General features: G+C 39.9%; 1 protein-coding gene across 2 annotated transcripts in view; it reads right to left on the bottom strand.

Moving 5' to 3' along the window:
- NFKB1 (nuclear factor kappa B subunit 1) overlaps nt 1–27,279 on the bottom strand; it is a 118,984-nt gene that overhangs the window by 30,860 nt on the left and 60,845 nt on the right. For both annotated transcript variants that reach the window (XM_080796230.1, XM_080796231.1), the window contains exons 6-11: nt 21,659–21,807; nt 9,885–10,048; nt 7,879–8,037; nt 6,294–6,398; nt 4,053–4,144; nt 1,850–1,988 (exon numbers count right to left, since the gene is read on the bottom strand). In XM_080796230.1, coding sequence (XP_080652356.1) covers nt 1,850–1,988; nt 4,053–4,144; nt 6,294–6,398; nt 7,879–8,037; nt 9,885–10,048; nt 21,659–21,807 — 808 coding nt within the window. The remainder of the gene's footprint in view (nt 1–1,849; nt 1,989–4,052; nt 4,145–6,293; nt 6,399–7,878; nt 8,038–9,884; nt 10,049–21,658; nt 21,808–27,279) is intronic.

The following is a 27,279-nucleotide window of genomic DNA, read 5'->3' as shown; positions in this document are numbered from 1 at the left end:
AGAAACCCTCTTCAAGGATACCACATCACATGTGGCTGTCACAGGATCCAACACCCCTGTGCATCATCCATATGGCACCTTTGTGGCTTCTGACGTCAGTCAGGACATGCCCTGTGATGATCATTTCATTGACCTCCCCCTATGGTCTCACTTCCCTGTAACCGAGGGGTTTCTGACTTTGTTTGTTCCATGACCTCTTTTTCAGTCTTGTGAAGTCCATGGATCTCTTCTTAGAATCTTAGTTATTAATATGTAAAATATAAAATAAGATTATATAAAAAAGCTAATTAACTAAAGTCCATTTCTATCTTTGGACCCTCTGGGGGTCAGTGGACTCTAGGTTAAGAAGGATCTTTGAGCAATTATCCCACTTAGGGGCTTGTCACAGTCATTCTGAGAGGATTCTCAATGCTGAATTTCTCACCCTGCCTTCTGGAGTTCCAATCTTGCCTTTTGACCGGCTTATTAGGAATTTGCCAGAGAAACCTAAAATGTGACATGTTTGAAACTGAGCTCCCTCTTTGCCCACTCAAACCTACTTTTACTCTCTTGATTCTTTCATCAACTCAACCACATAACATGGCTGGGAGTTCTAGAATCATCTAGGACTCCTGAATTTTTCCTTCACCTCCAATCCCAACCAGCATCTGGGTCTTCTTGACACTACCTTCTTCTTTCATTCTTTGCACTAACACCTTCATGAACCTCACCTTTTCTCACTTGGACTCTTGCATTACTCTTCCGGCTCCTTGTCTGCTGCTCAGATAGTCTCCTCAGTGTCCACATAAGGAAGTCAGAGCCATCAATCCAAATCCAAATAGGCCTGGTCATTTCCCTCTCCAGAATCAATCAGAATTCTTCAGCTACCCATCACAGCACTTCTGTGCTTGACTCTGGACTTCCTTACCTGCCTTGGTCTTCAGTGGTTCATCTTGGTGCTCACAAGTCTCTCACTTCTTTCTGAACAAACTCTAATTGTTCAGCTCCTCAAGTTTCTTAAGCCTAGGAAATCCTTACCTTCCCTGTTTCTCACCCAACTACTGAAATACACCCCAAGCTGAAGAACCTTGAAGAAGCCTACTTCTTCTTCTTTTTTTTTTTTTTTTAAAGATTTTATTTATTTATTTGACAGACGGAGATCACAGAGAAGCAGGCAGAGAGAGAGGAGGAAGGAGGCTCCCTGCTGAGCAGAGAGCCTGATGCGGGGCCCGATTCCAGGACCCTGAGATCATGACCTGAGCCGAAGGCAGAGGCTTTAACCCACTGAGCCACCCAGGCGCCCCAAGAAGCCTACTTCTTGGTGACTTCTTTCGAAACAAGGGTCCTCACCATTCTCAAAGTATTTTTGGATGCTTCCCTGTGGGAGATTATTAAAATCATAATTCTCATTGTAACTATGTAAGATTATTCTCTCCCCTTCTTGGGGTGTCTTTTGTGAGGACAAGAAGGATGCTTTATTCATTTTTATGGATCTGCACTGCATGGTGGCTGAGTCTCCCGTTCTACTGTCTGAGGCCAGTTGATACAGTGTTTGATTCTCCTGAACAGCCACCTTAACCGGCCAAACCCAAAGAGCCTCAAATAAATGGCAGATTCTCAGATTCAAGGGCCAATTCTCAAATGTCTAAATCTCACATAAGCTTGGTAAAAGTAACACTAATTTGAAAGGCTGGACTTAATTCCATGATCCCCAAAATAGTATATTTCTTCTCTCTCCTCTAAAAATAAATACCATTGGTCTGGGGGCCAATTCCTAGGAAGCCATTCAAAGGAAGTAGCCAACTGATCTTTTCTGATCAGCTTTGTCCTTTTATGGGAAACAGCACAAGATTGTAAGCAACCGAGTTACCTTTGATTTCAGGGTAGTAGAGAAAAGGTTTGGGTTCGCTAGTTTCCAAATCAGATTTCCTCCGAAGTTGGACAAACACGGAAGCTGGTTTTGTGATGTTGACATCTTTATACTTTGGAGTTTTGAAGACGATGGCAAACTGCAGAATACAAAGATCCAAATGTTGGGGTAGGCCTATATTTTTTTTTTCCAGAAATGCTACTCATTAAACATATTCTTTATGCCCAATGTTTAGACACAGTATACTAAAAAAGAAGGCATTCTAGAGAAAGTTACAAACTCAGAATTCTATGCCCATACATTATCATTAAATTGCCACAGTAAAACTGAAATACAGGATTATGCTAACGCTTTGCCAATCTTTCTTTTCATTTGTCTGACATTTCAAATGTCTTCCAGTTGTTAAATAACTGTGTGAGTAAAATACATCATATACTCCTCCTTCTCTTCTAAATCAGCCTTAACATGCTCCAAAATTATTTACAGCAACATCAGAAACACTGGTTGTGGAAAGAGAGAGTGAAGAACGGGGTACTACAATCAGCCTGCAGGTTGGCCAATGAGGAGAGGAAGCTAAATCCTGCAAGAGAGACATATATTTCCAAGTGAGGATGGCCAATGCGCTAGGCTTCGAGGGCATTCTGTGACACCTCTAAGCTAGCCTCCTCACTAATTTCTGGTAGTGCCACAATAGTTTGGCATTTTTATAGTTGCTTGTTTGATTTTTTTTTACTATGTAATGTATTCATAGGGATCGAGACTTTGTAAAATATGGAGAGGTACAGAGGGGCATACCCCATGTCTGAACACACCTGCATATGCCTCTCCTGGTGCTCCAATCTAGGAAGTTCCTACTGTGAGCCTACCCCCAGAGGGAACCACGGTGATGTTATTCATTCCTTGTGTATGCTTCCAGAATTTCCTTATGCTTATGCAAACATGAACGATCTTTTTTTTTTTTTAAAGCATTTTGAAACAGGTAACCCTTTTAAAAAATTTTTTTTATTTATTTATTTGACAGAGAGAGAGAGAGATCACCAGGAGGCAGAGAGGCAGGCAGAGAGAGAGGAAGGGAAGCAGGCTCCCTGCTGAGCAGAGAGCCCAATGCTGGGGTGGATCCCAGGACCCTGAGATCATGACTCAATTTTTTTTATATACACTTTGTTCTATATCTTAAAATATTTTTTAATGTACTTTTGAGATTTTTCCATATTAGTTCATCAACTATTCATTCTCTTTAATAACTGCATAATATTCCCTCATATAGATCCACCATAATTCCTTTAATTGGCCACTTCCTGATGGACATTTTAGATTGTTTCCACTTTTGGGGGGTGAAAATAGTATTTCTCAATCACTAAGAGTGATTAAGATACGAAACAGCATTTCTCTTAGTTATATACTCACTTGTCACTGGGAACTCCTGACTTATCATGATGATATCAGCCTCTAGTAGAAGACTCTTCCTTTCAACACCTTTCATTACAGTATCTCTTTAACAGGCCTTGCCATAATTACTCTGGTGGAATACTATAGCAGATGACTGTCCCTTCAAAATTCACATGTTGAAGCCCTAACCCCTAGTGTGGCTATATTTGGAAAAAGGGCTTTTATGGAAGTAATTAAAGTTAAATGAGGTCATGAGGGTAGAACTGTGACAGGATAGGATTAGTGTTCTTATAGGAAGAGACACCAGAGAGCTTCCTCTCTTCTCTCTGCCATGTGAGGACACAGCCAGAAGGTGGCTGTCTGCAGGCCAGGAGGAGAGAGCTCTCACCAGGAACCATCCCTGTTGGGCCTTGATCTGGGACTTCTAGCCTTCAGAACTGTGATGAAATAAATTTCTGTTGCTTAATACACCCAGTCGATGGTATTTTGTTATGTCAGTCTGAACAGATTAATACGATTACTTAAAATATTTCCCCTAAAGTACCTGAGGGCCATTGCCTTAATGGGTAGGAGACCAGACACCCAAATGAAATGTCATGACAAGGTCTCAGAGCCAGTAGTCTAAGGCCTTGCTCTTAATTCTGTGGTAGATAACTTCTCTGGAAGACGTGCAAGAGTCTTAAAAATAGTACTCTTTTGTGAAAGTTAAATAAGTATTTATGATTTTTCTTTTTTCATACATGGAAATTAAGTACTGAATTTCATCAAGACAGAAAATGTAAAATCGTCGTGACCATCATCATCATCCACTTACTTGTCTATGAACATCTGTGGGGGAAAAATCTCCAAATCCTTCCCAGATCCCACCATTTTCCTCCTCTTCATAAAATCGAATCTGGATGTCATCTGCAAACAGTCACATATTACACAGAAGTATAATTTCACATAGAGTAGTAATATTTATAAGCATGCTGGAAAATGCAGCTGGTTCAATATTCTACCTACTATGTGCTTCAACTTTTAAAAAAGTAATTAATATGAAAGACTTTTGAATCATTCAAAATTCTCACAAATCAATGCATTTTTTTTATTAGTTACCACAGTAATGGACCCTGAGTTTCATTTATATTGAGAGAACACTAGATTTACCTATTCAATCTGACTTTTCTCTTAACCAGTCTTTGACCTTCGCACTTCTCCATCACTAACCAATTCATTTCTGAGAAACACAAAGGATATCGAAGAATATCAGAATCCCAAAGGGTGGTTCAAACTCCATACAGATCTATAAATAATATTTAACTTCTATAAAGTATACTATATGGTAGCACTATTTTAAGGGATTTATGTGTATACATGAACTGATTTCATCCTCACAGCAACTCTGTGATGCAAGTGTACTATTAATGTCCTATTTTGCGGAAGAGAAACTGGAGTCCAGAGAGGTTAAGTGACTTATCCAAGAGTGAGTACCTAGTAAGTGGAGAAGCAGAATTTGAACACAGCCTCCAGGCTCATAAACATTCTACTCTGCTGCTTTTTTGTGATACTTTGTCAGTCCATATGGAGAAGTTGTTAAAAATATCATATTGAGGGCACCTGGGTGGCTCAGTGGGTTAAAGCCTCTGCCTTCCGCTCAGTTCATGATCCCAGAGTCCCAGGATTGAGTCCCGCATGGGGAGTCTGCTTCTCCCTCTGACCTTCTCCCCTCTCATACTCTCTCTCTCTCAAATAAAAAAAAAAATCTTAAAAAAAAATCATATTGGTCAAGTCCCTTTGGACGAAAAAGGAATGCCTAAATTTCACACCTGTGTCATTGATTCTACTTCTGCAGAAATATGACAATATAACTCAGACTGGCATCTCCTTGGCTTTACTTCCCATTTTATAGAAAGGACTGCACTACTGATTTATGAAAACTAAGTTCATATTTCTATTTAAATAGAATTTTAGAAATATTAGGGTTAGATAAAACATCTCATTATCTCCTGGTCAATTCCTTTGCCTTCAGGTAGGACTAAACAGGACCTATTAAGACTCTTATTCAGACTCTTTAAGCCAGGTACAAGACTTCTTTTAATAAGCCATTCCAATGTGATGATAATGATTAAGAATTGCATTTGTTAATAAAGGAACTCAGATTGTGTTTACTCATTGAATGTATACATATTACCCGGATAGAATGGGTTAAAAAGAGGCTGACACCAGGATATGCAGAGGAAGTGTAAATTTTTTTTGAATAAATATACATATACATTTACCTTAAAATTAGATTGTATTTTTTTCTGACTTTTAAATCTCAGGCCTTCAAAGCCATCATTCTTTTGTTTAAGAGTTGTATTTTTAGGTACGCACTCCTCACTTTGAAATTGCTCATCACTTTGTAGTGAGTAGATCTTTATTATACAATACTCTCTGTCACTGTATTTTAAAAATGAGTTGTTGGAGAAAACAGCACAATCTCCTTCAGCTTTTGCTCCTTTGTAAATCTTGTACCATTACTAATGAAAGGTAAATGCCGAGAACCTTTCCTGAAAGTGGAAATTATGAGAAATATGCTCTGAGAATTTCCCTATAGTCCTTATTCTCTTTTTCATAATTGACATCAGTATCACATGAACGTTTTGGAGAAGCTCTCTCCGTGCTGCAATGAAGCCTTATAAAAGAAACTAAATTTTTTAAAGAAACTAAACGATTTTACACTATAGGGGCACTTGGGTGGCTCAGTGGGTTAAGCCTCTGCCTTTAGCTCAGGTCATGATCTCAGGGTCCTGGGATCAAGCCCCGTGTCAGGCTCTCTGCTCAGCGGGGAGCCTGCTTCTCCTTCTCCCTCTGCCTGCCTCTCTGCCTACTTGTGATCTCTCTCTATCCTTCTGTCAAAAAAATAAATAAAATTTTTAAAAAAAGAACAACAAATTTGGAAGAGGCAAAATGTGTAAATTTTCTAAAGGAGTTCCATGGCAGAAGAGGCATATACTGGATTTGCTGCTAAAAAGTGACTCATAGACACACCCAGAATTACATTTCACATTTTGAGATCAGAGCTTATATTTACCTTTCTGAACCTTGTCACAGAGAAGATAAATCTCTTCTCCTCCAGTTACACACCCAGCTGTCCTGTCCATTCTTACAATTTTCAAGTTGGACGCATTGGGGGCTTCTGTCCACAGGAGAGAAACAACAAACATCATGCTTTATCCTCAGCTTTGGAAGCCAGTCTCTTATAGGGAACTCTGCCCTTAGCACACATTAACCAAAGAAAGTTAAAATAGTTAATCAATAGTGGTCAGCATTAAGCCATGTATAAAACTGTCAAATCGATATGTTGTATGTGCGAAAGTAATATCATACTGTATGTTAATTATACTTTCATTAAAAAAATAAACAGACGCTTTCATTTATATCGCTTCAATAAGGGTACAAATACAAAAGCTTTTGGAAGTCCTCAGAAAGTCCTCACCTCTTGAGCATGGATCATTCATTACTACCCAAACACACGAGGCAGAAAGGAACAATATTTGCCTCTCCCAAACACAGTAAGAAAGATTCATACAGAAAGAGAAAGAGCTTTTCTGATGTTTCAGGGAAGTACCGAGCCAAGGGATTTGTGGAATTTTGTGTAAGCAAGACCTTCAATTATTTCCATGATACTGATATACTATTTACAAGAGTCTTAAAAATCTAGAAAAAAAGCACAATTTTCTTAAACTGCTTATAAATTCTTATTTTACAGAAGAGAAAAATGGAGAGGTTAAAATTCTTTTCCCCAGACTAAATTAGAATTCTGTGTGGTTAGGGGCAAAAGTTGCCTGTGGTAATAGTATAAAGCTTCCTTTTTTTTTTTTTTTGCTCCCACAGCTGCATTTTAAGGTGATCTTTAGTATACAAGTCTACATCATTTTATAACTCTTTCACTTCCCTTCAAACTTGTTTAAATTAGAGAAATCGGTCAGTTGTTGTACTTGGGGCATGGAGTTTTCTACTTAGACCAAACTCTATAAACTTTCAGTGAGCCTAGGTACCACACTTGCAGCCTTCTTCAATTTGTTTAATAAATCCCATGCATTCCAAATAAGAAATCTGCAGGGTAAATGCTGAAGACCATTGTAAAACTCTTTTAAAAAGTTCTAGGAACTACAGACTGAAATCGAATTTTGAAGTCACATATTGTCTAGACTACTCATTCACTTAACTTGAAGTTCTTTTCTTGATAAAAGCTAGAACATGCAAGAATGTAGACGGATAAGAGTAAGAGTTGTTTTTATTAACACCTCTTTAGAGCCTCGACGGAAAATATTGAGGTGTTTTTTTAGGAGCATCAACAATATATCCTCATGGCAAGGAATTCATAAATAATAAGAGATCTGCCATCCTCAAATGGCATATAAAAGTCTAGCATGCACATTGGAGGAAGGAGAACCGTATTTATTGCTCACCTTGTAGCATTCACTTTGAATCTAGACATGAACGTTTCAAGCTAGATTTTAGTATTCCAATTTTGTAGATGATAAATGTGAGGCTCCAAGTGATTAAGTTACTTGCCCTGGGATTCTGAGCTAGTCAGTAACTGCCAGGGCTGGGTTAAAAGTCTGTACTTGACACTACACCAAGCTGCCTCCCGGCAGAAGTCAAGGACTCACTGCTGTCATAGATGGCGTCTGACACCACGGGTTCCAGGCGCCTCGTGAAGCTGCCGGTGCTATCTGGAAGAAAAGCTGTAAACATGAGCCGCACCACGCTGAGGTCCATCTCCTTTGTCTGCTGAAGGGCTGCCTGGCGGATGATCTCCTTTTCCCGATCTAGGACCACACAGCACAGCACATTCATGCCCAGGGAAAGAGTAAGGCCAGAACACTTTAGATAAGATGTTTTTATAAAGCTCAAATAAAGAACATGAATTGAAAACAAAAATCTATTTTTTTCTTTTGAAATTGTTTGTATTGCTAATACAATTTTTTAAAAAAATTGTCTCATTTATGTCATCCAAATTAAAGGCGTCAAAAGAAGATCTGCGTTTTCTCTGGATGATAGTGAAAACTGTCCTCCGTGAACTCAACTGCCTCTCTCCTTTCTTATCTTCCCCTGACTTCTCCTTTTTCTTCCTACAGTGACAGTTAAAGGCACAAAAGGTGTGAAGCCACAGAATGCAATAAACTTATGCGTGAGTTGTACTGTGAAATGTGAAAATTAAGTCTTCTGAAAGCTCCCTGAGCACAGGGACCACGTTCATTCCACAGTGCCTAGCACAGAGCCTGGCACATGGGAGGTACCCCAAAAATGCTTCTGCAGAAACTGAATGACTCAACTGTGTTTGACTCCTTCCTTGCCTCCTGATGGAGGTTCATGCTGATGGATCTGCTTGTATTTAAGTTATAGTATCATGAAAGGTGATAATTCAAGGGGAGAATACTGTGAAAGTGCTACAGGTGAAGAGACAGGGAATTTCAAAGGAGGGGAGAATCCAGAGGCTCTGGAGCAGAAGAGACATACACGTTCTCAGTCGTGAAGGGACAGTACGACTTGAACTTATGAAGAGAGTAAATAAAGGCATTCCAGGAAGAGGGAGAGGCAAGAATGTGCCGAGGCAAGGAAGGGAGAATCATGGTGTTTCTATGGAACAATTCAGTTTGATATAAAGGGGGGGGGGTTTCCTGGGAAAGAACATTGGAAATTCAGACAGGGACCAGCTCTTGAAAGGCCTAAAAGGCCAGCTTACTGAATTTGGATCTTATAGACAGTGAGCAGGGAGATACTGAATAGTGGTGAGGCATAGGCTTTTGCAAGATCCATCTGGCCCCGGGGTGTAAACTGGTTCAGAGGTGGGGATGGGGAGAAGCAAAACAAGAAAAATGGAGTGAGGAGCACAGCGATAGAAAGAGCAGAGGCGGGCAGGGCCACAGACTGGAGACGCAGTGTAGGCAACAAGGAGGATTTGTTCAAAGGTGACGTGAAGGTTTCCAGTCTGGACATCAGAATGTGTTGAGTGGAAAAACTTTGATGGTTTTGGGTCACTTGAGTAACAGATGATGACAGGATGACCAGACAATGGACAATGTGTGAAAGCAGAAATGGCACATGTGGTAGGACAGGATTGGGGTTGAAAGAAAAAATATAAGTAAAAACAAGGAAACATAAAATCATAGCATTTTTACAAGAAAGAGCATAGTTTGTGATGTGCCTGAAGAGCCCGAAGAGATTCCTTCTAATAAGGTGAGCCAGGGGAGGTAAAACAGAGGAAACTAAAACAAAGGAACTGAGTGTTGCCTTGTGCACTGGTTTTGACAGGCTGAAAAGGGCAGGGTGTGGTGTTTCAGGTCGCGGAAAACACATAAAAATGTATGAATCTGCATCAGGTGTTCAGGGAGCTGTGATGGGGAGAGAGGAGTACATGGTGGGACTGGAGATAAAGCTGGAAAGGTGACTGGGGCCAGACTGAGGGCTTTCTATACCAGGCTGTGGAGGTATAGACTTTATTCTAGAAAAAAGTGGGATGCCATCAAAGGTTTCTGAGCAGAGAAAGTGTGGTAGCAGCTCAAGGTACAGTTTGGGAGAAGGAGAAACTTGGGGCAGACAGAGGAGCACCCAGTTTACACATAAGCAATGGAGAGCCTGATCTCAAAGCACAGGCTGGGAGCGTGACACTCACCTGTGAGCTGCCGGTCTCCTCCGCCTTCCGCTTGCAAATAGGCAAGATCAGGATGCACCAAAAGTCCGGGGTTGTAGCCCTTTGTACATGCCTCTGTCATTCGTGCTTCCAGTGTTTCAAATACTTTTTTCTTTGTCACATGAAGTATACCCAAGTTCGCAAAGCTGGTGAAAAAACAATAATAGCAACATCCACCACCAAAAGTTAGGCCGTCAGTGACGAGAGTCTAGTTTTACTTTAGCAAAGCGGCTTTTAAAAAAATACACGGGCCCTCAGTCGCTGGAGCCCACGCTATAATCAAACACGTTACTATGTCCGCGGTGAGACATCTGAAGTAGACTCACCAAATGGGATCATAAAGACTACACATCAGGTCAGAGTGGGTCTTGCCGCCAAATGGATCTGTGGCAAACTTAACAAAATTTTTTAGTTTTCATGGTTTATTAGGCTTTCAAATAACAATTCAGGGAGTGGGATACACACACATATGTATGTCTTATTAAGGAAGCTTCACCTAGATTCACTCTGAAGTATTTTCTAGGAGAACTCTTTAAATTTTTTAAAAAATTCTGAATATAGTACTAACATCTCATTTTTTTGAAGAAGAGAGGAATATTATATTTGGAAGGATTTTTTTTTTCTTTTGGATCATCCCTGGGTTTCTGGTTGGGCTTTAAAGTCTGTAACGGAGTCTCATCTCCTCTTGGGTTATCTCTAAGGCTGGAATTATTTATTACCACTAGAATGCCGTCTAATGCTACATGTATTCAGGATGGAGAACCTTTTATCTCGTGAAGCCTACATACCTCTTGGGCAAAATATGTTAATAAGCTATATAAAACAAATTAAGGGATTTTAAAGAAAAAGCATAAATTACTCCAGCCCTTTCATTTTTTAAAGTACATGAAACAAAAAAGTATATTCAATAAACATAGTACAACAAACAAAAAAGTACTTTACCAAGGAGGAGACCCATTTGTTCAACAAATACTTATTCAGCTACTTATTTTTTTTTTTGAAGATTTTATTTATTTGACAGACAGAGATCACAAGTAGGCAGAGAGGCAGGCAGAGAGAGAAGGGGAAGCAGGCTTCCTGCTGAGCAGAGAGCCCGATGCGGGGCTCGATTCCAGGACCCTGGGATCATGACCTGAGCTGAAAGCAGAGGTTTAACCCACTGAGCCACCCAGGTGCCCCTCAGCTACTTATTAGTGCCAGGCAGTGTCCAGGTGTCCTGTCAGCACCCAGGAATCCCTTCCTTCATAGAATTTATATGCTAGTGTAACCAAAGAGAAGAAACAAAGAAGAGATTTTACAGTATAATTAAGAGGGTAATAAGTGTTACCAAGAAAAATAAGGTAGGAGTGGAGAAAAGGAAAGGTAATAGTAGAAGATACGATGTTTTAAAATAGGGAGAAGTCAGAAAAAGCCTCACTGAAAAGATGACAATGAGCAAAGACTCAAAGAACATGAGGGAAAAGAAATGGCTATATGGAAGAACAGTGTTTGAAAAGGAATAGCAAGTATCTGAAATAACAGTATTTGAAAAGGAAGAAGCCAAGACCCTGAGATAGGACCATACCTGATGTTTTCAAAAGATAACAATGGCAAGGAGGCCAAAGTTACTGGACGAAAATCCACAAGACAAGAGTGGTAAGTGAAAAGTTCAAAGAGATAAGTGGGCACACAGATCTTTTAAAGCCTTGTATGCTTTTGCAAAGACTTTTATTTGGTTCTGGCTTTTACCCAGGAAGAAATAAGATTAGTAACAAATATTATGACAACTGGACTAGATGAAACAAAGACTAAGATAGTATGGGAAGAAGACAAGATGAACTAGAAGAAGAAAATATAGGAGGTGAAGGCAGAATGAGATGAGTGCTCAGACAGAGGCCCAGAGACGCAATGAGAAACATGTCCAGAGAGTGACAGAAAAAAGAAGGACGTGAACTAGCACCATGTATAAATCTGGCAAATCACTATGTTGTGCACCTGAAACTAATGTAACATCACGTGTCAACTATACTAAAAGAAAAAAAAAGTAGAATAGCTGAGACGCACAGAGAAGAAAACAGACCAACAGAATATAAGTTCCTGATGGCAAAGATGTCCAGTGCTTAGAACAGTGCTTGATTGGGGCACCTGGGTGCCTCAGACATTAAGCATCTGCCCTCGGCTCAAGTCATGATCCCAGGGTTCTGGGATCGAGCCCCACGTAGGGCTCCCTGCTCCACTGGAAGCCTGCTTCTCTCTCCCCCACTCCCCATGCTCGTGTTCCCTCTCCCGCCATGTCTCTCTCTGTCAAGTAAATAAATAAAATCTTAAAAAAAAGAACACTGCTTGACATATGGGTGTCTAATAAATGTTGAATACACGAATGCATGAATTCACACAGCACAGAAAAATATGCAACATGATGTATGGATATGTACGGAAGCATAGACAGTTTTTTAGAAACAACACCATCTTTTGGCCTTTCAGGCTGTACTCCGATGTAGATCATGCACAACTACCTACATATAAGTAGTGACAATGACAAACACCTATGTAACTCTTTACCCTTTACCATACAGAAAGTGATTTTCATGTATATTATTTAACTAATCCCTATGAAAAGGGCATCATGCTTATGTGATTAATTTATTTACTCTGGTAATAAATCAAATAATACAGAAGCCAATCTTCTGTTTCAGATAATGATGGAAGTAACAGGGACCATATTGAACCTTTCACCTTAAGTAACATAAAACACATGGAAAATGGTTTTCTAACACTGGATAACAGGCAGCACAGGACAGTGATCCTTAAGAAAAACAACTTAGCTGATTCCTATAATAATGCGGGGTCAATGCCTAGAGTTTCTGGGCTGCAGCCTAGGAAGGGAGACCTAAACAGGACCTGGTAATCTCCCTGAGTTTTGGAGACAGAGTTAAAAATCTGAGGGGGCTATAGAAGCTGGAAGTCACAGGCAGAGAACCAGAGAAGGAAGAACCACATACAGAGAGATATTCAGGGATGTACAGTGTGACCCTGCCTTTAGTCTTCAGCAAAATACTGATCAGAGCATGTGTGTGAGGAAACAACCTGAGACTTGGGGTGGGGTCGGGGGGGGGGTACAAAACACCAGAAAGGAGCAGGCAAAACACTTCTTGGAGCACAACGGGGCTGGACTAGTTCAGGAAATCTTGTAATACATGAATCATCAGGATGAATATTCAGAAAGGTTTTGACTTAGTAATGGTGTCAAATTAACTTCAGATGGAAGGTTGATTTGGCTTCCCTAACAAATCTTAGAATAAGTCTAGAAAAGATCAAACTGTTCCCAAATTTAATTTCATCCCAATGTTCAAAAGTATTTAAAGGCATACAAAAAAAAAAAAAAAAGCCAGCATGCAACAATCTAAAGTTCAAAATGTCTACCATTCAATCACAAATTACCAGGCATGCAAAGACACAGGAAAAAAAAAAAAAAAGAAAGAAAAGAAAAAGAAATAAAGACACAGGAAAATACTGCTTATAATGAGGATAACAATCGATCATAGAAACATATCTAGAAATGAGACAGAAGACAAAATTTGTAGACCTGTACACTGAAATAGCTATTATAGATATATTCCATATGGTTAAGAAGGTAAAAAGCTTTAATATGTTAAGGAACACTTGCAAGATATTAAAGAGATGTCAAACAAACCTACAGAGATGAAAACTGCAATGGCTGAAAAGAAAAATACACTAGATGGAATTAAGAACATGTTAGACACTATAGATAAAAGGATTAGTGAATTTGAGGACATAGTAATAGAACAATTCAAAATGAAACACAGGAAGAAGAACAAGTTTTAAAAATAACAGATCACCAGTGAGCTCTGGGACAATTTTGAACAGCAAAACACACAGGTAATTGGTGTTTCAGAAGAAGAGGGAAAAGAGAAGTGGATGGACAAAATATTTTGAAAAAATAATGGCTGACACATTTTAAAATTCAATTAAAAAACTCTAAACCCAGGGGTGCCTGGGTGGCTCAGTGGGTTAAGCCTCTGCCTTTGGCTCAGGTCATGATCTCAGGGTCCTGGGATCGAGCCCTGCATCGGGCTCTCTGCTCAACAGGGAGCCTGCTTCCTTCTCTCTCTGCCTGCCTCTCTGCCTACTTGTGATTGCTGTCTGTCAAATAAATAAATAAAATCTTTAAAAAATAAAAACCTCTATACCCAGAAATCTAAAAATCTTAATCAACTCTGAAGCACAAAAAAATGAAGAAAACTATGCTAAAGCCCATAATAAAATTGCTTCAAACTAGTGAAGAGAAATGAAAATTAATGAAGAGAAAATCTGAAAAGCTATTGATAGAGAAAAAAATGACACACTACATGAAAAGGAACAAAATATCAGAATGAGGGCAGACCTCTTGCTGGAAACAAGGCAAGCCAAAAGGCCCCGAGGGCAGCATATTTTAAGAATGTGAAAGAACATTGTCAACCTGGAATTCTATACTCTTCAAAAATATCTTTCTAAAACAGAGACAAAATGAAGAGTTTAAAGATATATGACAACTGAAGAATTTATCAGCAGCAGACCAGCAATAGAAGAAAAAGGAAAGGAAGGGCTTCAGGCAGAAGAAAATGCTACCAGACACAAATCTAGACCTATAAAACAGAATGAAGAGCACTACAAATGATAAATATGTGGTTAAATATAAATACTTTTTTCTTATTTAAAATTTCTTTTAAAAGATAATTGAGCATTCAGCCATTCTGGAAAACAGTACGGAGTTTCCTCATAAAGTTAAAAATAGAGCTACCATACGACCCAGCAACTGCACTACTAGGTATTTATCCAAAGGATACAAAAATAGTGCACTCTGATGTTTATAGCAGCAATGTCCACAATAACCAAGCTATGGAAAGAGCCCAAATGTCCATTGACAGATGAATGGATAAAGAAGATGTGGCATATATTTATATAATGGAATATTACTCAGTCGTCAAAAAGAATGAAATCTTCCCATTTGCAACAATGTGGATAGAGCTACCGTGTATTATGCTAAGCGAAATAAGTTAGTCAAAGACAAATACCATATAATTTCTCCATAGGTGGAATTTAAGAAACAAAACAGATGAACATAGGGGAAGGGAAGGAAAAAAATAAGATGAAAATTGAGAGGGAGGGGGCGCCTGGGTGGCTCAGTGGGTTAAGCCTCTGCCTTCGGCTCAGGTCACGATCCCAGGGTCCTGGGTTCAAGCCCCGCATCGGGCTCTCTGCTCAGCGGGGAGCCTGCTTCCTCCTCTCTCTCTGCCTGCCTCTCTGCCTACTTATGATTGCTGTCTGTCAAATAAATAAATAAAATCTTTAAAAAAAAAATTGAGAGGGAGGCAAACCGTGAGTGGTTTAACTACAGAGAACAAACTGAGGGTTGCTGGAGGTAAGCTGGGTGGGGGATGGGGTAGTTGGTGATGGGCATTAAGGAGGGCACTTGAAGTAATGAGCACTGGGTGTTATATGCAACAGATGAATCACTAAATTCTACCTATGAAACTAATAAAAAAAAGATAATTGAGAATTTAAAGCAAAAATTTAAAAAAATAGTACATTGTGGGAATTATCACATCTGTAGGTGTAAAACAGAGTACACAATAGCCATAGGCTGAGAGACGAGAAATGGAAGTACTATTCATATACCATCTACAAAGAAGTATAACGTTACTTAAAGGTAGACTACGATAAGGTAAAGATGTATAGTATAAGGCAAGCTGTAAAACAACTTCTAAAAACTATAAAGTGGTTATAAACAAAAAAAAGATAAAATCATAGCATATAATCTAAAAGAAGACAGAAAAAAGATGAAAGAGGGATCAAAAATCGGATGTGATAAGCAGAAAACAAAGAGCAAGATGGGAGAGTGAAACACAGCCCTATTAGTAATCAGATTAAATAGAGATTATATAAAGACCTCAATTAAGAGGCAGAGGGTGTCAAATAGAAAAAAAAAAAAAGACCTAACTATATGCAGTGCATATTTACTCTGAATATAAAGATACAAATAGGTTAAAACTAAGAGGATGGGCAAAAAAATGTTCCACACTAACACTAATGAGCAGAAAGCCGAGGGGTGCTTGGGTGGCTCATTTGGATAAGCATCGACCTTTGGCTCAGGTCAGGTCATGATCCTGGGGTCCTGGGTTGGAGCTCCAAGGTGAGCTCCCTGCTCAGTGGGCACCCCCTATCCCCGTGCTTTCTCTCTCCTGCATAAATAAATAAAATCTTTTTAAAAAAAATGTGAAATGGCTATATATTAGTGTCAGTCAAGGTAGATTTTTGAGCAAAAAACTATTACAAGGGATAAAAGAGGGTCATCTCATAACCATAAAAGGATCAGTTCATTAAGCAGACATAAGAATCCTGAATGTTGGGGTGCCTGGGTGGCTCAGTGGGTTAGGCCTCTGCCTTCGGCTCAGGTCATGGTCTCAGGGTCCTGGGATCGAGCCCCGCATCGGGCTCACTGCTCGGCGAGGAGCCTGCTTCCCCCTTCTCTCTGCCTGCTTCTCTGCCTACTTGTGATCTCTCTCTCTGTCAGATAAATAAATAAAATCTTAAAAAAAAAAAGAATCCTGAATGTTTATGTATCTAATAAAAGAGCTTCAGGAGGGTCACCCGAGTGGCTCAGTCATTAAGCATCTGCCTTTGGCTCAGGTCATGATCCCAACATCGTGGGATCGAGGCCTGCATCAGGCTCCGTGCTCAGAGGGAAGCCTGCTTCTCCCTCTCCTACTCCCCCTGCTTGTATTCCTTCTCTCCCTGTCTCTCTAAATAAATAAAATCTTAAAAAAAAAAAGAGCTTCATACAATACAAGAAACAAAATTTTATAAACTGGAAGAAGAAATAGATATATCCATAAGTATCATCAGAGATTTCAACACCTCTCTCTTAACAACTGAGAGAACAAGTAGGGAGAAAGTCAGTAAGGATAGAGAAGACTTGAACAACACTATCAAACAACTTGACCTAATTGACATTTATAGAATATGCATTCAACTCAATTAGACTAAGCATTCTTTTTAAGTGCACAAGGAACATTTACCAAGCATACCATATTCTAATCCGTCAAACAAATCTCAATAAATTTAATAAGAGGACTGAAATCATACCAAGTATTCTCCTAACAGAATGGAACTCGATCAGATACCAATAAATGAAAGCTATCGAGGCAAGGGTATATTTAAACCAAGATGTAATAATTAATTGTCAAAGCTGGATGATGGGTACGGTAAGGGCTCATTTTAGTTTTCTTTCTACTTTTGTATGTTTGTATTTTGTATGTTTGAAGATTTCTAGAATAAAATGTAAAAGAAAACAAGAGCAGGCATTATTACTAATAGCACGCGCAACCAAGAAAACTGAGCATCATAAATGTTAACAAGTGGGAATGCAAGATGGTATGGCCACTTTGGAAAACAATTTGGCAATCTCTCATCAAAACAAATGGACCCTTAGGATCCATCCCTACAATTCTACTCTTCAGTATTTACCTAAGACCAAAGAAACGAAAACTTATGTTCACACAAAAAGTGGCTCTGTCAAAATGGGAAAGAAACTAAAGGTTCTTCAACAGGTGGACTAACTAACTGTGATGTACATCAGCGGGGTGCGATACCACTTCGGAATGAAAAGGAAGACACTGCTGGTACACACGAGAAGCAGGAGGAATTGCAAATGCATTATGCTAAGTGAATGAAGCCAGACTCAAAAAGGCTATATACGTATTGCCGGATCCCACCTCTATGTCATTCTGGAAAAGGCAGAACTGTAGGGATAGAAAACCGATCAGGAGTTGCCGGGGCCTGGAGTGGGAGGTAGAGGCACATAGGATTTGGGGGACAATGGGACTATTCTATACCTTAATTGTGGTTCTTATTCCCATATTTGCCAAAATTCCTAAGACTATACACTTTAAAGGCTAAATATTACAGTATTTAAATTATACTTTGCTTCAGTAAAACTTGACAGAGGTTTTTTTTTTTTTTAAAAGATGGCTATCACAGCTAATAAAAGAGGGCTGGGTCTACAATCTTGTGTCTTACTCCAAGTGCCATAGTCTCCACAGTAGTTTGCAAAGTTAGGGTGTCAGGATGGCCGAGTGGTCTAAGGCGCCAGACTCAGTGTTTGCAAAGTGTAGTCTCTAGACCAGTAGCATCAGTGATTCCCGAGAACTTATTAAAATGCAAATTTTGAAACCCTATCCCAAACCTATGGAATCAGAAACTCTGAGGGTGGGACTCAGCAATTTGCATTTCAGCAAATCCTCTAGGAGATGCCAAAGCACCTAAAGTTTGAGAACCACTGCTCTATGCTCTGCAAGACCAATGAGATCAGAACCTCTGAGAGGAGGGCCTCGTTCAGTATTTTTATAAAGTGACCGAAGGTGACTTTAATTAGCTGGCAGGTTTGAAATCCTCTACACTGTGCCAGATGTTTCCATCATCATCATCGTTATCATCTGGGAACTACTGCTGCACTCTGGGTAGGTTCAAACCCCCATGTCATTAGTTTGGGATTTTAAAGAGGGCCCCTCTACCTGGCTTTTCTTCCTCTCAGGACGCAAACATTGACTTCATAGCTGACACAAGATTCAAAAGCATCCGGACTCCCAATCTACACCCTCATTTTGAAGTTGGACACTTCCAATCTCAGTCCATACTTTGTTCATTTTCTCCAACCAGCATCTTCTCTGTGTATTTGGGGTTAACATTATAAAACTGCCAATAGTCAATTGTTTTTAGACCTATAAAACCACGACTTTAATATGGTTTGCACTAGCTTATTGAGGGAAGCCTTGCTTCTCTTTTGTACTTATATATCCACTACTAGTGCCTACCAATTGGTACAGGCCGTATATAGTAGTTTAAAAAAAAAGCCTTCAAATCTCTCTAAAGCAGGGCTGCCAGGAAACAGGGTGTGGTGATTATTGGTGAGGAAGGCGACTTAAAGCAAAGTCAAGTAACAGATAGTTTCCATTGATTGAAAATTCAGAGAACTAAAATGTTGTTGAAACAAACTGTTGATATTCAAGGTCAAAAATAAAATACCGAACTAAAATTATTTTTATGAGGACAGGCACTAAAAGCTAACTAAACAAATGAGTAAGAAATAAAATGTGAAAAAACTAAAGCTAAATAAAAAACTTTTTTTAAGGCAAAATGTTAGCACTCAAATCTACAGTTGTGACTCAAGTTATCTAAAACATGAATATTTTAATCTAGATAACAAAATGTCTTTGAATATAGAAACTAAAAGAACCCCAAAGAAAAATATGTCTTTGGCTTTGATAATTTATTTGTTTTAATTTGCTTTTGTTTTTTAAAAATTTTAATTCCGGTGTAGTTCACATACACTTGTTACATTAGTTTCAGTTGTACAATATAGTGATTCAACAGTTCCATATATTACTCAGTGTTCATCAAGATAAGTGTATTCTCAATCCCCTTTACCTATTTCACCCTCCCCCAATCTCCCTTCTGGCTTTGATAACGTAAAAGTCATTTATTTCCCCTGAGTTATTTTTTATATATTCTTTTTGATATGTTGGATTGGTGCCCTACTCATGAATATATACTCTTAGCCTAAGCAGTATTACTGAAGAGGTTTCCTGGTTCCATTTCTAGTATTGACAAGTCTGCGGAGAAACTCTGGCTATCTTCCTAAATTTCTCTAGGTCATATTCTTACCTACAAGTTAGAACTGAATAACAGTAATCGATGGCATTCCATAAATACATATGTTGCAAGTCAGCTCATGTTGTTTCATAATATTAGCTAATGTTAGCTCAGTCTAGAAGTTTTGAGAGGTAAAGGGCCTGGAGATAAATTCTGTAGCCCAACACTCATATTTTATAAGGGAAGGATTTAAAGGGCTCAAGAAGTCATACAGATTACCCCCTAACCCTACTGCTGAGAGTGACAGAAATGAAGAGAATTCTGGTTTCCAGACTACTAGCATATTCTCTACTAAAATACAACAGGTTCTGACATTGGAAACTTAAAAAAAAAAAATTAAATAAATAAGAGAGACAAATCATGAAGGAAATATTACATTTTAGAAAAGACTGTAGGCAAAAGTTTCTAAGTTAAAAATCAATTATAAAGGGAGTACCAGCGTTTCATAGAACACACTTTTTTTTAAAAGATTATATTTATTTACTTGACAGAGATCACAAGTAGGAAGAGAGGCAGGCAGAGAGAGAGAGGAGGAAGCAGTCTCCCTGCTGTGCAGAGAGCCCGATGTGGGGCTCGATCCCAGGACCCTGGGATCATGACCTGGGCTGAAGGCAGAGGCTTTAACCCACTGAGCCACCCAGGGACCCCTCCCAGAACACTCTTAACAAGAAAGTCTACTGAGTCTGTTGTAACTATTATGTGGCATCCTCTTGACTAAATTTCTTGGTGAAGTTGTATAGGGTCACAAAAATCCCACAGCGCTATGAGGAGACATCTTGATGATCAAACTTGGGAGTGTAGGTGCTCAGAATGTTTGCTGAGTGAATGAGTTCTCCCAGTGACAGAACCCCACTGCAAGAGAGTAAAGGATTTCCTTCCTTTCCTCAGAAAAAGGGAACTTACTTCTATTCCTGCTGTAGGTTTCAAACCAAATAACCATTAGTTCCTTCTAAAATCCTAGAAGATTACTAAGCAAGCCACAGAAACACCAAATTATAGACAACATACTGGCAGTTTTATAATAACAAATGTTATTAGTAAGGAATTTCACCTATAATTTCCTCTAAAGGATATGATTATCACACAGATTAAACAGGACCAACACTTCAAACTGACAGCAGCCTACTGGGGTAAATCCGCAGAAACACTAAGTGATCAATTAGTCTGAAACTCTGACAATTACCCTGCATCTCAAAGCTCTCACAGGTCAGTCAGGAACCATAAGAGTATTCCAACACTGTGACATTCAACAGGAAACAGGCCAGTCATTTAAGATAATGTTGAAACAAGTTCATATAAAGCACAACTGAGTTTTTTAAATCAATTTAAGCTTCTTCCTCCAATCTAGAGGCTTTTTTTTCCAACATCAAAAGAATCAGATTTTAGTGACTTAAAAGAAAGCTCTCTCTCTAGGTTTTTCACACTTGAATATTTTTACAGTCAAACAAAGAAATACCTAGGAACATGAAAGTTCAACCTCCCCAATATCAACCAACTTAAGACCTGATCAGAATTCAAAGCCTGAAATGCTACCATCACCTTAATTACAGTTGATTTAAACAATTCCTCTCTTTTGAGTGCATAGTCCAAATTAACTGGGATTTTATCATTAACTGTTTAAACCAGTATTAGGAAACCCTAGAAAGATATTCTTAAGAATCAAATAAAATTAAAGTTTCTTACTCCTTTTGGGCTGAACATCTTTTACAATAATTCATTCATTTAAAATTGTTCTGTCTGTCTAACTCTTAAATGAATACGTCCCTTTATATTTACATTTCAAGTCTGATGAATGCCAAAACAAATTTGCATTCCTGGGCTTCCTATCTGTGTACACTTTCTAAATAGCAGCGAACTGAAACAATATTTATCTATCTTTTTCATGTTCAAAATGTTCACCCTGTAAATCCAGACTCCATAATTCATTAAAAGAATCATCAAGAGTATAAAACCATCTTTGAAAGTCTTGGGAAGGTTCCAAATGAAAAGGACACCTTCAGTCCAAGTCCCCGGGTGCCCTGTTGCCTCTGATGCTGCCTTTCACAGTGTCATATGCCCTCACTTACCCGACCACCATGTCCTTGGGTCCGGCAGTTACAGTGCAGATCCCATCCTCACAGTGTTTTCCCACCAGGCTGTGTGCGTGCAGGTGGATGTTTTTCCCATTTGTGACCAACTGAACAATAACCTTTGCAGGTCCCACATAGTTGCAGATCTATGTAAGAAGCACATTTAAAGAGTTAATACATCTGACTATACAGCAACATGGAAAAACATCTATGACAAACCGGTAGTTGTAAAAAGTATGATACGAAATTTGGAATACCTGTACGTATATGACCACAGTTCCATTTTTTTAAAAAAAATATGTGATGAACAAATGACAGGATGGAAATAAAGTAAAATGCTAATGCTGGTTGTTTTGTGTAGGGAGGATATATCCCAGGAAGCAGGCTACTTATAATGTTGTGTGTATTGTTCAAGTTGGAATGGCACATCTCAGAAGATGCTGCATAGCCATGAAGCAACCCCCTTCCAACTAGTTGAGAACACGTTTTCATCTGTACCCTCATCACAACTTTCAGCCATGAATGAATGCTGGGTAAAAGAGCCATGAGAAGGGAAATGGGGTTGATGGACTGATGGAAATCAAGGGAAAGAGAGAGGGGAGCAGAAGCAGTGTAACCCCAAGTCTCTGCCATGATATTAGGCAGGACACAGATTCTTGTCAGGGACCTGGCTCTGAAGGTTGGCCATGGATACCCAAGCCCATGGACTTGGTCTGTGGTGATGTGTCAGGACACTGCAGCCTTCAAGAGCACTCTCTGCTATGAGCTCTGATAAGTGAGTTATACATGTCCAGGTCACAGTAAGTTTCAAGTAAGTGCATTCCCTATATGCAAATCCTTAGATCTGACACCTGTTTAGCTCTTGTTTTGTAAAATTGGGTTTTTCTGTTTAAGGTAATTAATCTTTTTAACTGTTATGCCTTTAAAATGTTGATAGGAGCCCTAAAAAGGAAGTAGTATGGAGATAATGGCATTTTAAAGCAAAGACAGCTTGGACCCCCTTTCTCCTCTAGTTGGTCCCCCAGCCTCCTACAGCAGACCACAGATTCCTCCCTTGAGAAAGCCCCAATACTAAACTTGTACTAACAGAAAAGACCAATGGCCTTATTTTTACTTTCCTGAATCCTGTAAGTCAGAATTCTGTGATAAATTCAGCCAAACTATTGAAAATGCACTATATTTCCTTAAAGGGTAACCAGCCATCTTGGTTTGCCTGGGACTAAGGGGGTTTCCATGGCTTTCAGGGCTAACACTGGGAAGAGTTGGCCATCCTATTTCCTTAGCTCTTCTTGTCTCTTTTTGAGGAAGTGAGTGACCTAAATTCAGGATCTATACAACCATTAGAAATATTTTGATCTGCACAAGCAGCCCCTAGCTCAGAAGGAAAAGAAAGTAGACGGGTATCCCATCTAGCAACGAATCCTTGATGGAAGTCTTTCTGACATTAACTTGAGGAAGAATATACACTTGCCAATAAAATTTCTTGGAAAAAGACAGAATCCCCTTCAATCAGTCTTCTTCCCCTCTAAGTATCATCAAATGGATTCATATTCTATTGAGGCAGGGTTTTGTTAGGATTTTTTCAGTATGGATTTTTTTCCCAATCCAATCTCTTACTGCAAGAGTTGAGGAGAAGTTGATCAGAGCTGGGATTGTCTGGCAGAGCGTTTTGGGGAGAGACGTTTCCCACCCTGAGCAAAGGACAGAATCCTCTCTGATCAACAGTATAGCTCCCCTGGAAACGCTAGCGCCTCTTTGCCTGAACTTTGGTCCAGAGCTGCTGCCAATGTTTGCTTTCAAACCTTCTAATACTCCTTCCCAAAGCGAAGGCCTTTCCAGGAAGTAGGCTTCCGTCCTTGCAGAGCAAGCGCATCACACAGAACGCTGAGGATTAAATCAGTGTTGACCGCCACCTCAAAGCACAAATCATCTCTAGAACAGGTATAACACTTAAAAAAGCCTCCTGGCTATAAAAATAATTATGAACTTAATTCTTTCCCTTTTAAAACAGGCAGAAGAAAGCCTTTGCCCTTCAGGGCAGGACAGGGAATGAAAAGTTCTGGGTTTGCTCCAAAATTGGTTGTTGTGCCCGCAGAGCCCCTGGACTGCCAATGCAGTTCTGGGCCTTGGTGTCAACACGTGAAATCAGCCTTTGTTATGATGCCATATTCTACAGGGACTTCTTTGGCAGTAAACGAACAGCAAAAAGCACTAAATAGACATGTAATTTCACTCATAAGTGCTCAGAGCACAGGAATGCAACCGTGTAAGGCATGATGAAATGCTTCACTAGGGTGAAATCAGGTAGGCCCTCCACTTAAGCAGAACACCAGAAGGAATCTGGCGATTAGAGCCCAATCCCTTTGGATATCAGGGCCCTTCAATGTCACCACTATGAAGGAATCAGTCACTAGAACTGAAGGATGGACTAGGAGGCATCCTCAAAAAGTACTCACATCTTTTTCTTGCTATTACTTCATGACCGAAGGGTGGCAAGAATGGGGAAATGAGTAGTCTCTGAGGTAAAAGGACCTGAAAACTTTGCCAGTGACTAATGTGCAGTTTGATCCATTTAAAAAACTTCAGGTCAGCATGGCATCATCTGGTTTTTACACCAGCCACAGGGCAACGACTGGGAGGCCCCTGGGTTTTGTGGACTTTCCAAAATACTGACTGAAAGAAGAAAGCTGAAGTGTGGGGACAGAAAAAAAAAAATGATACTATTTTCAGGTTGTATGGCCAATGGAGACAATGGAATTCTAACCTAGGGGAGGGCATACTTCAGAGAATGCCGCCATGACTGAGAGCTATTTGCCACTGATCCAGAAATCCGTATGTTCTACAGAGAATTTGGTTATTTTTTGTTCAGCCTCCCTACTTCTTTGAATAGTGTACTTCCTGTGAAAATTAAGTTTACAGAAAGCAACTGCATCTGCCAGGAAAGCTGGGTTATTTTTGAAAGAATCTGAACATAGCAGGCTCTTAAACGCTAAGGGTTTAAATGCAAGTTAAGCTTTCAGTGAAAGCCAGGGAGACAAAGGTGAAAAAATGTGAGTAAGCAGCTACCAAGGGACACTGTAAGAGCACCTGGTCCGGGAGCAGACTAGCTAGGTGTGAAGACAGTTTCACCATTTACTAGCTGTGTGACCTTGGGCAGTGTTCAGTTCCTCATCTATACAATAGGGATAAAAATAGGGCCTCACGGGTTTGTTACGAGAATCAAATATGTTAAAGTTTTTATAATGCTGCCCAGTAAATAAGAGTAATATACAGTGTTAACTATCATCTTATTGATTACTGTAATGCACTCCCCTATTTTGAAACTTACAACTGCACTGAGGTGATTTTTTAAAAAATCCTGTCTAAAGGCAGGGGCTGGAATAAATGACCAAGTCAAGCCACTTTTATTCCTAGGGTTAAGTTTTTGTTTTTGTGTTTTTTCCCCAGAATGCCATATTTTACTGGGCTTTGTTAATTTTCTAGTAATAAACTGTGTTATTATAGTAACAGCTATTATTCTTGGAGGTGCTCAGGATTTCTCAGCTTCCTTGATGAAATTAAACCTTTCTTCCGGGAGCTTTATGACGCAACAGTCCTGATGACCACAGGCTAGATCTGCTTTTTGAGTAAAAAACAGAAACTTAGTGTCGCATATAATACCAAACTTAGTCAAATCACCTCCTTTTATTCAGAGTTATTCTGTCATGCTCTGGCAAAGTTCACACTGGTTCTTAAAAGGTGACTAAGAGAAGCAGTCTAAAATGTTCTGGGGATTAGAATTTGAAATGTCCAGTCTACTTACTGAGGAAATTTGACCCAATCACTTTGGCAGAAGAGTCAACATGAATGTAAAACGTGACACACGGAGGAGTTCTTTTCTTTCTTCTCTTTTTTTTTTTTTTTTAAAGATTTTATTTATTTGACAGACAGAGTTCACAAGCAGGCAGAGAGGCAGGCAGAGAGAGGGGGAAGCAGGCTCCCCGCTGAGCAGAGAGCCCGATGCGGGGCTCGATCCCAGGACCCTGGGACCATGACCTGAGCCGAAGGCAGAGGTTTAACCCACTGAGCCCCCAGGTGCCCCAAAGGAGTTCTTTTCAGCTTAGTCTTTCTCATGAAGTGATAACCATGATGACGATAATTGATGAGGAGGAGGAAGAAAAAAAATCCGTAATTTCCAAACAGAAATCTATCCTAACTTTACCTGTGTGCCTAACTTGGTCCCTCTTCTGTTAAAACAGCAGAGCAATGTGATTCATCTGAGAGCTCTGAGGTTAAGGTGCCAGGCCCAAATCCCTCTGTTACCACTTACTCTATAGCAGGGTCCATAAGGAAAGATGGTTAACATCTCTAGACATCAATTTCTCCATCTTTAAAATGAAATGAAACACACTCAATTCCACCAACTGTTTTTGAGGATTAAATGAGGGAATACAGCGCTGACACTTAATGGGATTCGTAATCTCAAATATAAACCTTTCTCCTCTCCAGACTACTACTTCACCAAAACCCCAACCATATCCATTTATTTAGTGAGTATTTCTTAGGCTCTTTCTATGGTTCATGCACTGCAGCAGGCCGGGGACTGAAGGGATACAATGTGAGTGCAAAACAGACATAACCTCTGTTTTGATGGGAATTAAAGAGTGGGGCTCATAGTACTCAAAGAAACTCACAGAGAAATATAAACACCTAACTGTGAAGCCCTTACAAAAGACACACATACTAGGGAGCTGACCTGGTCAGGAAGTCAGAGAAAGGTTCCCGAGGGAGCAACGAGAGGTAGGAGTATAACAAGGGAAGGGGTGGGCAGCAGATAGCGGGTTGAGAACAGTATGTACAAGGGGCCTGTGGTGAGAGTCCTCCTCACTGTCTCCCCAGCCATACTCATCACCATTCTCAGGGTTTGCTGCAAGTGGTTCCAATCTCCCCAGGAGTGTCCCTCCCATCTCTTCTCTATCTAGAACCACTCATTCTTCAAAGGTAAGACCTAAATATGCATCTTCCATGGCACTTTCCTCACCACTTTGGCCCGCAAAACTCCACGACTGTCCCCTTTGGCAGGGGGGTGGGGGTGGAAGTGGGATGTGATTGGAGGGAGGCAGGAAAAGTAAATGCAACTTATCGCAACGAGACGATGGTAAAACTAATTTGCAGCTCAAGGGTTATTGGCTTAGCTCTCTTGCTTGTTAAACCCCCAGAGCACATACATCTATACTTCATAACCTACTGTTCGTATGGAAGGCAAGGGAACGTGTTAACTCAGCCAGTCTTCACGTCAGCCCTGTGGGGTCAGTAGGGTTACTCCACTCTACAGCTGAGGGAACTGAGGCACACAAAGATGAAGCAAACCACCATTGTTCCTGTAACTAGAGTGTTGGGCAGCCCTGTGAACCTGGGTCCGTCCGACTCCAAAGCCCACTCTCATTTTCCATTATACTGCCTACCGCTGGCTCAATGACTTTTTCTTTTGTAAATACCCCGTCTGCCCGGTGTTGTGCAGCTCTCCTTTGCAGGGACGTGACAGTGACTCCTGAATAACCTGTTTGTTTGGTTTTGCTGCTGTGTGTTGTGAGAAAGTCTCAGAGTTAGCAGTGAGGTGGCAGAAGTGCACCTGTCCT

The sequence above is a fragment of the Martes martes genome, assembly GCF_963455335.1.
Source record: "Martes martes genome assembly, chromosome: 2".
In the NCBI taxonomy this organism is placed as follows: Eukaryota; Metazoa; Chordata; class Mammalia; order Carnivora; family Mustelidae; genus Martes; species Martes martes.
The sequence above is the reverse complement of the archived record's forward strand: the minus strand, read 5'-3'. Positions and strand labels throughout refer to the sequence as shown.